The 13,748-nt window shown below is 41.7% G+C and overlaps 1 protein-coding gene across 1 annotated transcript in view; it reads right to left on the minus strand.

Annotated features, from left to right (window-relative positions):
* The window catches only part of CDH23 (cadherin related 23), a 1,673,137-nt gene that overhangs the window by 150,239 nt on the left and 1,509,150 nt on the right, over positions 1–13,748 (minus strand). The window contains exons 44-46 of the mRNA XM_033942780.1: positions 11,595–11,697; positions 3,328–3,453; positions 1,500–1,703 (exon numbers count right to left, since the gene is read on the minus strand). Of these exons, the coding sequence (XP_033798671.1) occupies positions 1,500–1,703; positions 3,328–3,453; positions 11,595–11,697 (433 nt within the window). The remainder of the gene's footprint in view (positions 1–1,499; positions 1,704–3,327; positions 3,454–11,594; positions 11,698–13,748) is intronic.

Consider the following 13,748-nt stretch of genomic DNA (forward strand, 5'->3'; position numbering starts at 1 on the left):
AAATCAGTGCTGAAAAAAGCACTGTCTACCACAGCTATTCTCTGCCCCTAACCGCGCCCACTTTTCAGGTAGGCGTCATTAGGTGTGGAAAGTCACCAAAACGTAGGCATCTCTAGGCATCATGCAGAATTACGAGCCTAACTATTAATTTACCCCCTCAACCCCCTATTATAAAACTATAGCAAGGTTTATAGTGCTGGCTGCAGCTGTAAGAGTTCTGATGCTCATAGAATTCCTATGAGGGTCAGAACTGTTACCACTGCAGCCAGTGCTAAAAACCATGCTACGATTTTGTAAAAATGGGGAGGGGTATTTTTAAAAATCAATTAAATTAATTTCAATGTTGAGGCCATTTATCATACTAATTGATTTAATTTAAGCTAGGTGCGGATTTTAGTTAGGTATCACTAAGTGGCCTCAGGGTATCTAGCGGCACCCAACTAAGGCACCATTTATAGAATCAGGGCCCTAGTTTCCTTTATAGAATAGGTACCTTAATAGTTTAGTTTATTGGCTTTTGATATACCACCCTTCCAAACAATCAAGGTAGATTACAATAAAATCCATGAATTGAAAAGAACGCTAGTAAAAAATAACAGAGAAGGGGAAATTGAGAATAAAGAACAAGAGAGAGAGAAAAAAAGAAACCCTTACAATCAGAGTGCATTGCTCCTTTTAGGTTTGTTGGCATTATCATTGGGATCTTTGGCATTACCCTATGTGCAAACTATGCACAACAGAATTGTTCATGCATGAGCTAACATGTATTAAATATGTATGCTAGGGACAGATTAAATTATTCATTTTGGTGGGAATCCCTATGCTATGTCTTTAAAATGGAAAGGTTTATGGCCATTCAGAAGGGAAATTACAAAAAAATTCATGGATTAACTAAATATTGTAAAGATTGACATTTTTTGATAGGTAAATTATACACATCTAGGGAGGGGGAGGGGTATTATTTAGAATGATTTGGGGGTATATTAAGGTGTTTATAGATATTTACTTATTCTTTGATTAACTGAGGGAGGGGTGAGGGGAGATAATTTTCTGTCATCAAATCCTGTAAGTTATTATGCTTTAATCTTAATCATTATATGTATGTGTATCAATTCTTGTGCACAACTGTATTTATGAAAATTAAATAAAGTTTAAAAAAAATGTATGCTAGGGTCAATATCATTATTAAATCCCCCTCCCCCCAATGTTTCAAATCCTTTAACGAGTATTCTTCTTGTCCATTTTTTTCTAACTTTTTAACAAGGGCTGTGGCTCATTGGTTGAGCTGCTGCCTCCAAGCCCAGAGGTTGTAAGATCAAAATCCCATTGCTGCTCTTTGTGACTGTTGGAAAGTCACTTAACCCTCCAGTACCCAATATTTTGAATGTAAGCTTTGAAATGCCAAAACCTCAAAAAGGCAGTATATGAGTCCCCCATTCCCTTTCCCATATGTACATCTGTCTCACTCTGGTCCCAGTTTCTTCAATTATCAATCTGACCTGGTGGACTGTTCTCCCGTAGATGGACATTTATGACTGCTGGGTTGAAGACTGGCCTGTTGTCATTGTCATCAAGTATGGTGATAATCAGACCAGCTGTACTATTTAACTTGCCAATATCCTCAGCCACCAGGGTAAGCTCCAAAATGGGGAGGGAGAAGGCTTCCCTGTCAATAACGCTTCCAGCCTTTACTGAAACAACGCCTGTAGGGATAAACAGAAATGGTCTAAGTCAAAATAAATAATATTTAGCTTAGGTTCAGATGGAAACAGTTTTAGAAGGTCACTTCATAGCAGGTATGAATACAATTCCTTCATACTAGTAACCAAACTTTTAAAGTGTCTTTGTGACTGTTATGATTATATGTTATGATTAAATATTTTTGCTGTTCAGTGGAGGCAGTACATACCGACCTATGACCTACATCATACATATTCATTGTGGATATCTGGAAACTTGATTGACTGGGTGTGTCCAGAGGATTGGACTGAGAAACACAGGAGGAGTACGTCACAATTCTTTTACAATGCAGTGGCATAGCTGGGGGGGGGGGGAAGCTGGGTCCCCCAGTTTGGGTTCAGACCCCTCCCCACAAACTGAGGTGCTGTCTGCAGGTTTGGCTGGCAGTGGTCTCCAAGCCCTGTCAGCAAAAACCCTACTCTGTGCAAAACTGGGGAGGCCTGGCATTAGCAACGCTTTTGCTGGGCTACTGATGTGATGGCCACTCCCCATCACATATGACTAAGCTAAAAAAAACTTGGGAGGAGCCTGCAGCTACAGTGTTGGCAGTCAGAACTGAGAGAGGTACAAAGTTTTTGGGGAAATGTTGAATTTGAACTGAGAGTTAAAGGTTCAAGAGACTATAATCAAAGGGCTTGAATATCTGAATAGTATAAAAACGCTGTTGAATTAATTGCACAAGTATTGGTTTAAGTGTGGAAGTATTGGAATTGTTGAAAGCTATTCCTGACTATTTTTTTTATGATTGGGACTATGTACATAGTTCAAATAAACCAGTTTAATTTATTAGCCAACCTTTTTCACACAAGCATTTTTAGATTTTTCCTGGGGGGGAGAAGAGGGTGAACCCACCTGCTAACACTTCTTTTTCCCCAGGTGAAGGCACCAAGCACTAACCGAGTGAGGGACCGATGGAAACTGCCTTTGGAGGACTCCAGCCAGGTTGGGCCCTGGAACCAGAGCCTCCCTGAAGAGGGCCTTATATACCTTATGTATGTAATGTTGTAATCCGTCTTGTATAAAGGTGGAATATAAATAATAAACTATAAACACGCTGCCTTCGGCGGCCTGGAAGCTTTCTCTCTGCTACTGCTTCCTGACCCTGCGTAGGCGGGAAGCAGTAGCAGAAAAGCTTCTGGGGTCGTTGAAGGCAGCGTATTTACTTCACTTAAGCTGCTGGGCCTGAAGAGTAAGAGTAGCGCTGCTGGGAACGAGAATGGTGAGCAAGCACTGGATCTCGCTAGGGAAGGGGGACTCTGGATAGGTGTGCGGGCCGCCACAGGCTCATGGGCCTTGCATTGAAGACCACCGCTGTAGAGGCTCTTATTTTTCTCACACACACCTCATTTTTATATCTATCCCCCCATGATGCCAATCTGGACTGGCAGGAGGAGGTGAGCAGCAGATCATTTCAATTTCCTTCAGTGGATCAGTATAGGAAGGAGGAATTGTGTAGTGAGGGCCTGCATTTTGCAACATTTACTCCAACTGCAGCATCATAGACGACCAAGGCCCTTGTTTTCATTTTATGAAACTCCATAAAGCCTTTATCTCATAAACAGTAATGAAAACCCGCCACTCTCTTACCTGTGCTGCTGTTGATGTTAAACAGGCCTGATTGACTACCCAGGAGACGATATGCCACAACTGCATTCGGTCCTTGGTCAGTATCTATAGCTAGAATGGATGTGCTCAATACTGTGATCGTAGTTCCTGAACCAAAGAACATATAAAAGTCTGAATCATATGAATGGATTTATATGCCGACACTCCTCCCCCCACTCCATATTCCCTTTCCCTTCCATACAGCAAGGTGACTGACAATAATAATGGATGAGGCAAACAAGATGAGGCCCCATGACATATGTGACAGTGATGGCTGAGGCTGTTGCAGCCCTGGCAGACTGAATCAAGAAGCCCTTTTTGGAGTCTCAAAGTCCTGCTAAAAAAAACAGAGACAGTGGTCAGTCTCAGGGTACAGGGTGGTGTGTACAGAGCTACCCATGGTGGTCAGAGGCAATTCTTTACCAAGGCATTTATGTGTGAGTTTGTGTGTCTATGTGTGTGCATGTGTATGTTTGAACACACACACACATGCTATTGATTCTAAGAACATCTTTAATCATTATAATTATACCTTTAAATATCTACTTAGATTAATTATTCCCAAAATTCCTCAAACACTTTTCAGGGGTTCCTCAAGAAATAAGATTGTAGAATCTGTTTATATGAACATATATAGATTTACATAAACTGAGGGTTCCTCATTGTATGAAAAATTATTTTAAGGGCTCTGTCATAGTAGAAAGTTTGGGAATCACTGACCTAGATTATGAAAATTTGGGCTTATCTAGAATGTAGCCACTAGAGCTGTGAGCATATTTGCAAAAAAAGCAAAAATTAAACTGTTTCTTCCTTGAAAATTATTTGCAAAAAAATCAACCTTTTTTGGTTCACACTGATAGAACATTATAAAAGGCAAGGAGTAAAAGATCCTGGGATATCTGTATTTGGTTTGATACATATCTGTATCTCTTCCTTGCTCATGATGAGACTATTATAGCATGAATGCCTAATAAAACTTGACCCCCATGCTCCTGCTATTATGATGCATTTATCCTATGCAGAGACCTCATCATGAGTCAAATGGAGGGTTGATATATATATAAAAAAAGCAAAACCCTTAAAATTCAAGATTTTCAATCTTATGTACATTTTACATGGGTACAAATAGAATTAAACCCACCTAATTCTGTCATATTCGGGTATGTTTAATTTAGCTGCTTGAACATTCTCATGTACTTTACAAGAAGCATACCTTTGGTTACAGAAAAGAGAGGTATTCCAGGGAAGGGAAGAGGCGAGATACAGAGATGTTTAAAATATGAGTATGCAATTATTTTTTTTTAATGTACATATATGACTTGCCTGCTGCAAGCTTCAAGCTATCATTGTATAAGATGTAAGGGTATATATTTTTATCCTGATTCTGTATAGGACGCCTGGTCTCAGCTTTTGAGAATCACACATAGACATTTTGCTAGCCTACATTTCAGGCGTCCATCGCAGCCCTAGGGAGATGCCTAGGGCCACCTAAATTTATCTAAGGCCACTTCCAGGCGTAACCACATCCATAGGTTACGTGAGCTTAAGTGGACCTATGCGTCTCCCTGGGCTTGCGTAAACACTTATAGTGTAAGCTACCTGCCTCGGGGGGTTTTTTTGGGGTTTTTTTAAACGTGCGTCCTGATTGGCTGGTTAGACAGTGGTAGGACGCTACCGCCACCTACAACTGGGATGCCGTTTATAGAATTTGGCTCTTACTGTACAAGAGTGCCTTATATTTGAAAACTGACATGTTTAGTGCAGATTGTGAATGCACTTTAACTGTTAAGCACGCTCTTGACAATTTATCCTATATTCATATGGCTACCGAGCTTTCATTAAATCTTTGGATAAATTGGAAAAATATTATCCTATTTTGACTGTTCATGTGAATTATTTTCTCTTTAAATCACATTGAAAATATCTGTGGAAAAAAGTCAAAATATTGAATACTCCCAAAATTATTTGCAGAGCATGAAATGGACTTGTTCCCATTCACACATATGGAAAACTCAGTATGTGCAGAACTGAGTTTCTCATGCTTTGAAGGACAAGTTTTCCTCCCACGGGCAGACAGTTTTCTTTTTTATGCTGAGCAGTCTAATTCATCAAGGCTTTAATAAAAGAATCATAGATTGGACATGTTCATGATTAAGAGGATAAGAATTGCTCTTGGAATAAAAACATGGCCACCAGCAGACCAAGGCAAAGGAATGTAGCTCAGTGTATTTCATCCTTTATAAATAAACACCACTATTCCCTGTATGATCCATTTTTTCACTCTATGAAAAGAGGTTAAATTCTACAGTAAGATGTAAAAGTCTTCATACCCTGCATATTGTTACATTTTGCTGTCTAATAAATACAATTCAAAATGCATTTTAATTTCACTGATCGCTGAATCTATACTTTCACCATGAATGAACAATACAAGGGTGGTTTGAAAAATTTTGGTATAAAAGCACGTTAAATAATGTAGTCTCCATTGAGGGCTATACATTTAGTCCAGCGAGTTTCCAGTTTTTTCCTATGATATGAAAAAACTTGGAACTCAATTGACTAAGTGTATAGCCCTTAATGGAGATTACTGTTGAACATGCTTTTTCATCAAACTTTTCAAACTATCCTCAAACCAATAACTGGGGTCAGTGGATATGTTTGAATGTTTAACCAAGATTATTGGAAAGGAAAGATTATGTACCTACCTTCTTAATCTTCTTTTTAGGAGATAGAAACATCAGTCTTGAACCAGTGGGATTATGCACCTTCACCTGAAGAGTGTGTATAGAAAGCCTCATTTGCATTCTTTTACTCCGCCTCTCTTATCCTTGGGCTGTCCTGTACTACTCAGTTTGTATCAAAGCATATGGTCAGCCCTGGAGAATAAACATAAAAGGGAGGGGTACTGGGACTCTTCCCCCTCCCACAAAACAAGTCTGTTTTGCTCATAACCAGGGCAGGATTAACTCTTTGTTGGGCCCTAGGCAAACAAGTATGTTGGGGCCCCTCTTTGTAATTTAAATATATTTGAAAGCTCCCACAAATGGTGCCTTGCATGATTCTGACTACAGAGGAAAATTGGCAGAGGAGGAAACAGCAGATAAGAGGCCTTGCTCACTGGCTACCTCTGCTGACTAGAAGGCAGTACACAGGGAGTGAGGAAGAACAGACAGACCTCTGTGGTGAACAATGGCTCTGTGACCTCCCAATTCTGTTCTCTATGGCAGCAGTTAACGTACCAGGGTAAAACTCTGCCTTGACTTACACATTTGAGAGGGCCCCTCCTAAATATTTGGGCCCTAGGCCCATGCCTAGTTTGCCTATGCTTTAATCCTGCCCTGCTCGTAACACAATAAAGAAAAATAACATTAACAATGATGAACACTTTATAACCCATAATGAGATGAAACACAGTTCACCTACTCGAGTGCAGCCTGCTATTAGTCGCAGGGTTCTTATAGACACCCCCTGTTTTCTTGAGATAGATGATCTTTTATTTGAGCTCTTGCTAGAGGCCACAGAAAGAAGCAAGCAATCTGATGCTACAGACAAGCCTGAGACAGAATGATAAGCTAGGAATCACCTGACAGTACAGGCTTAAGACCAAAGTTCCTATTTCCTAGAAAGAAGATTAACAAAGTAGGTACCTAATCTTCCCTTCTAGTTCAATAAGAATGTCAGTCTTGAACTAGTGAGACATATCAAAACAGTCTCATTAATCTAAGGTGGGGCAAATGAACCTGCTGACAGCACTGAAGCTCCAAAGGCTGCATCCAATCTTACCGCTACATCCACCCTATAAAATTCTGTAAACATATGGAGAGAGGGCCAAGTGGCCGCTCTACATATCTCTTCCATGAACACTGCTTTTGACTCCACCCAGGAGAAAGCTATGGGGCTCATAATCGAAAGAAAAAAAGTCCAAAAACTGGCCTAAGTCGGCACTTGGATGAACATTTCTCAAAAACATCCAAGTGCCGATAATAAAACCGTGTTTTGGACGTATTTCTAAACGACCTAAGCCTTCATAGTGCTGCTGAATGACCAAAGCTAAACGGGGCATTTCGGGAGGAGTGTCGAAGGCGGGAGTTGGGCGGGATGTGGGCCGGCTTAGTCTTGGTCGTACAGCATGTATAATCGAAAGTTTTACAACAGAGCCTAGACGGAACTTGGACGTTGTGACTTAGACCATGTAAAACATGGTCTAAGTCACAAAAACCCAGCTAAAGTTACCAGATAAGCACTGAAAATACATAAAACAGACCCCCATACACTACCCCAGTGATCAATGACCCCCCCCCCCATATAAATTTTAATCACAACTTTAAAATTCAGCCTCCAGACCATCATCACCTGGCCGCCTGGCATAGGAAAGCCCCAGCACAGAGGCAGCTTAAGTCATCTTGGGGGTGGGTTATGGACCCATAGAGGGGAGGACTCATGCCCATGAGCTCCTGTAATCACTGCATTGATACTTAAACATGTGCACTCCCCTATACACCCCCAAACCCTTTTCTACTGGCATATAAGTGGCTCCTGCAGCCATAAGGGCTATTGGGGTGGTAGATAAGTGGGTCTAGGGGATTCTGGAGGTGGTTTGGGGGGCTCACCATAACCTATAAGGGAGCTGTAGGGAAGAGAAGCCATGGCACCCTTTTTGTGAAGTTCACAGCAGTGCCCTGTAAGGTACCCCACTATTTAGGTAGCATGTCTGGGTGTGCAGTCCATCACTTTGCAGACCCCTCCCACATCCAACAGGGCTTGTTCTAGACATTTTGGACTTAGACGGAAAGTTGGACAAAAAAATGTGGTATAAAAATGGACGATTTAGTGGCTTGGACGATCAGATTGGCAGGACATATAATTAGACGATTTTCGAAACAAAAAAAAAGTTGGACGTATCTTTCGAAAATGTGTCTTAAGCTGTTTTTTACTTTGAACGACTTGTGAGATGGACGTAAACGGACTTAGACGTCCCTTTCGATTATGCCCTTCCACGCTTCTAGTGGAGTGGGCTTTCAGGGAAGTCAGAGGTATCTTACTGCTTCCAATATAAACCGATAAAATGGCCTTTTCTAATCCATCTGGAAATGGTTGTTTTTGAAGCCAGCTGTCCCCGGTGGTTAGTGCCCGCTAACACAGAGATGATCCGACAGCCGAAACTCATTAGTCACTTCTAGGTAATGCAACAACACTCTGCACACGTCTAGCAACTTCATGATCCTGCCAGTCTTCTTGGATCCCAAAGGTGTTCATGCTGGCAACTGGACCTCCTGGTTGACATGAAAGCTGGACACTACTTTCAGCAAGAAGAATGGGACAATATGCAGTACAATTCTCAGCTATGGTATTCTGAGGAAGGCTTCCCTGCAAGATAGAGTCTACAGTTCTGATACTTATCATGCAGACGTGATAGCCACCAAAAATGCTGCTTTCACAGTGACATCCATTAATGATACCATCTTCAATGGCTCATATGGAGCTCTGGCTAGAGTTCGGAGGATGAGATTCAGATTCCACTCCAGAAAAGGGTACCATATTGGTGGATGCAGATGTAATGCTCCCTTCAAAAATGTGGATAAGAACATAAGAATAGCCTTACTGGGTCAGACCAATGGTCCATCAAGCCCAGTAGCCCGTTCTCACGGTGGCCAATCCAGGTCACTAGTACCTGGCCAAAACCCAAAGAATAGCAACATTCCATGCTACTAAACAGGGCAAGCAGAGGCTTCCCCCATGTCTTAATAACAGACTATGGACTTTTCCTCCAGGAATTTTTCCAAACCTTTCTTAAATCCTGCTACATACATCTGGATGAGAGGCCAGGATTCCTTTGTTGACCTGGAGTCTGAAGCACGAAAGACCTGCGCTTTGAACTTTAAAGGAGCCTACTATTAGGACTTTTCAAGCCTTCCTGAAAAAATGCTACTACCACAGCAATTGGGGCTTTAATCAGGTCCTTGTTCTTTTGCGTGCACCAGCTCTGGAAACTCCTCCAGGCCTTCCCATAGGTCTACAACATTATTTGCTTCTTGGACCGCAGGAGAGTGGCAAGGACCACATCTGAATAGCTTTTGCACATTAATGCTGTGCACTCAAGAGCCATGCCGCAAGATCAAAGCAGTCCAGATTTTACAGGGCAGCTCCTGATTGGTGTAACCATGGCTTTAGTACCAGGAAGAGGCTGTCAGAAAATACCGTGAATTACTGAATCTGCAATTTGCGAACTGCAAATTTGCGGGGGTTTACTGTATTAGTAATCCTGGATGACAAGGTAGTCTGAGACACTGGACCTGTTTTATATGGATCAAATCCGCATACCACGGCCATCTCAGCCAAGCCAGAATCACTAGGACTACCAGACCCTTATAATTCTGGTGTGGAGTTTTTTCAGACCTATTAAAACTAACAGATCTTTTTCTCCACACCATTATTTCTGATGAGCTGTACATCTATTAGACAGTCGGATTCCTGCATGTATACTCTGTGGTGTGTCTGAAGGGTGATTGGAACTAAACATTCCCAATCTGCTGGAGCCTAGGTCACAGGGGCCCCCAACAAGCAGTTATGATGCCAAGCAACCGTAATCCCAGGATAGGAGAGGGAGGTGTGGAGAAAACGCAGTTAGCCACGATCCTGGATAACTGCCCCATAGATGTTCAGCCTGCATTCAAGCCCACTGCGGGCAGAACCTGGGACTAGCCTTTCTCCCAAGCTGATCGGACTCCAAGCTCCTGAACTATTAGTGCAGGCAGACTTCTGACCTGAAAGTTTGTGCTCTCCTACAGCCAGAGATATCCCGAGACCGGGAGCCTCTGCAGCACTAAAAAGCTTCTCAACCGAATGATTAAAACCCGCAAAAGAAAGAAACATGAGTAAAACAGACAGGTTCCTACCACCTCATGTGTAGAGAGAATAATTGGGGAGTACAAGACAGCCCAGAGAGAAGGGAGGCGGAGCAGAAAATGCAAATGAGGATCTCTAAACACACCCCGCGGGTGAAAGTGCATAAACCCACTGGTTCAAGACTGACATTCCTATTGAATTAGAATATATTTTACATGAAGGCAAGTAAAGACAAGGGTCAAATTCTCCAAATATATTTTGCAGTACAGTGCTCTATAACTTAAGTGGTAATATTCAATGATCTAGACCAGGGGTGTCAAAGTCCCTCCTCAAGGGCCGCAATCCAGTCGGGTTTTCAGGATTCCCCAATGAATTTGCATGAGATCTATTAGCATACAATGAAAGCAGTGCATGCAAATAGATCTCATGCATATTCATTGGGGAAATCCTGAAAACCTGACTGGATTGCGGCCCTCAAGGAGGGACTTTGACACCCCTGATCTAGACTATACCTATCCTATCAAAGGTCTTGACAAGCATTAAAAGAAAAATAAAACTCAGGTCCAAGTATACAGTGTTAGAGATAGTGATTATCATACTCTAAGGCTAGGGTGTCCAGCTCCAGTCCTCGATTTTGAAAACTTGTCTTGTTTTCACACTAACCCTAAAGCAAAAGCATAAGATAATTCTTGGTTCAATTGAGGGCAGCATATATGCAAATTTATCTCATTCACATTAGGCGTAGTCTGAAAATCCACCAGTATGTGGCCCTCGAGTGCTTGGGGAAAAACAGAGACTTTATTATCTTTTTGTAAGGAACTAGTAATGGCCTCAAGTAGATTTAATGGCTATATCCCTTCCCTCTACTGAGCCTTTATGCAAGTGTTAACTAGACCAACAATCCTTTTTCTGACATTCTTCTTCATCTTCTTCCCTTGGCAGAAGTCCTGAGATTACCATCTGCAGATTTATATAGCAATCCATTGCAGATGCAGAAAGCCTTCAATGCAAAGCAATGTATCCAAGGCTGAGTCCTATAATCTAGTTTACAAATTCAGCTCTAAGTGTATGGATAGATTATTTATCAAATTAAAATGAGGAGAGACATTTTTTAACTACTCACCTTTTCCAAAGCTGACCTCAGTTCAGTTAATGTGGTTGTTTTCCCATTATCACAGCCACAGAATGCAGATAAACCCCACCGGGGGCATGGGCCGATGACATCTCTAATGAGGGCCTGCCCAGGCCACAACCCCATTTGGGAAGCCCTGATCTAAGTTGCATCATAAGGAGCAGCAGGGGAAGAGGCAAGATTTGTACTGTGTTCGCCCTGGTTCCCATTTGGCTTCTCTAAGCACTAGGATAATCTTCTTACATTTGTTCTATATTAAAGAAAGGCTTACCTGCAGGTGAGTTTTCCATAACTTCTGCCTGATAATTGTTTTGAGTGAACAGTGGGCGGTTATCATTTTCATCTGCTATAGAAATAATTAGAAGGTCAAAGTCCTGAATGTAGAGAAAACATAAAAAGGGAGAGAAATAGGCTAATTCCTTCTCTCACAGACTGATTTATGCAGAGTTGTCAAATATGCAAGTGGTATGAAACGAATATCACTAATGCCATTCTAGTATCTAAGTATCTCTGGTGTTGAGGAATGTACAGTACCATTAAGCATAACAGAGCAGTAATTCCACCACTGCATCTAGCAACTAAGAATCTAATACAGCCTACTATCAAACTGTGCTTTCCTATGAAGTTTCAGGAAGAACATTCTGGGCCTCTGGGCCAGACAGGCTTCAATCAAATCTGAATAGAGGATGAACTATCCCAGGAAAGTAGCCCAAAAGAATTGAAATATTAGCTCTGGAGAGAATAAAACTCTTGAGTTCAGTGAAGAGCTTGACTTTCTCCCTATAGTAGATAGATTACCTCATTCTGAGGTCCACAGAGCCTTGGCTCCCTGCTCTAGGGGCTAAGGAGACAGGGAAAATTGGCAAACTGACTAAATGAACATACTGACTAAAATCACCTGGCCTGGATGGTATATCTTTTAGGGCTCCTTTTACTAAGCTGCGATAGCGTTTTTAGCGCACACAGGATTTTAGAACGTACTAAACCCACGCTACGTGGCTAGAACTAACGCCAGCTCAATGCTGGCGTTAAGGTCTAGCGCGCGCTAAAACCACTATTGCAGCTTAGAGTATTGACAGATCTATAATTAATAATTTTGAGCCTGATATTCAATGGATTTATGCTCCTACACTGAGAGTTATGTTCATAAACTGGCCTCTGAAAATTTACTACATAGGGCTGAGTCCAAATCTATTTTCTTACATGTAGGAGCATAAAATGTGGGTGGCAACAAGGTGGGGAAAACTAGTTAGGAGCTTAGCACTGTTTTCAGCACTAGGATCGTCAATTAGGCTCATAAAGCTAGGCAAATGAATGGCAGATTTAAAAGTATGAACATAGCTATAAAATTCCTAAATTAAGATGAATTTCCAGCTGTAAACTTAGGCTTCTAAGTTTGGTTGAAAATAGAGCAGAAATTTAGGAAGCTAACTAAGGAGCATAAATTTAGGAGCTTGAATATTGGGCTCTTGCAACTTATCATTAAACTCAAGTGTGGCATCATAAGACTGGAGGGTGACCAACATAAACCCAATTTTTTAAAAAGGATTCCAGGGGTGACCCAGGACATTATAGACTGGTAAAAATGATATCAATGCTTGACAAAATGGTATAGACCCAGGGCTGCCCAAGACCAGTCCTCGAGATCTACTGGCAGGCCAGGTTTTCAGGATATCCACAATGAACATGCATTAGAGAGATTTGCATACCAAGAAGGCAGTGCAGGCAAATCTCTATCATGCATATTCATTGTAGATATCCTGAAAACCTGGCCTGCCAGTAGATCTCGAGGACCGAACTTGGGCAGCCCTGGAATAGACTATTATAAAGAAAGAACAACTACAAAAAGATGTGCAAAGGCATAGCTTAAAAGGGCAACGCCAACATGGATTTAAGAACATAAGAATAGCCTTACTGGGTCAGACCAATAGTCCATCAAGCCCAGTAGCCCGTTCTCACTGTGGCCAATCCAGGTCACTAGTACCTGGCCAAAACCCATGATGTAGCAATATTCCATGCTACCAATATAGGGCAAGCAGTGGCTTTCCCCATGTCTTTCTCAATAACAGACTATGGACGTTTCCTCTAGGAACTTGCCCAAACCTTTCAAATACTATCCGCTCTTACCACATCCTCTGGCAACGCGTTCCAGAGCTTAACTATTCTCTGAGTGAAAAAAAATTTCCTCCTATTGGTTTTAAAAATATTTCCCTGTAACTTCATCGAGTTTCCCCTAGTCTTTGTCATTTTTGACAGAGCGAAAAATCAATCCACTAGTACCTGTTCTACCCCACTCAGGATTTGTAGACTTCAATCATATCTCCCCTCAGCCATGTCTTTTCCAAGCTGAAGAGCCCTAACCATAAGACGAGTTCCATCCCCTTTACCATCTTGGTCGCTCTTCTTTGAACCTTTTCTAGTGCCA

This window comes from Geotrypetes seraphini, chromosome 4 (genome assembly GCF_902459505.1).
Source record: "Geotrypetes seraphini chromosome 4, aGeoSer1.1, whole genome shotgun sequence".
NCBI lineage: Eukaryota > Metazoa > Chordata > Amphibia > Gymnophiona > Dermophiidae > Geotrypetes > Geotrypetes seraphini.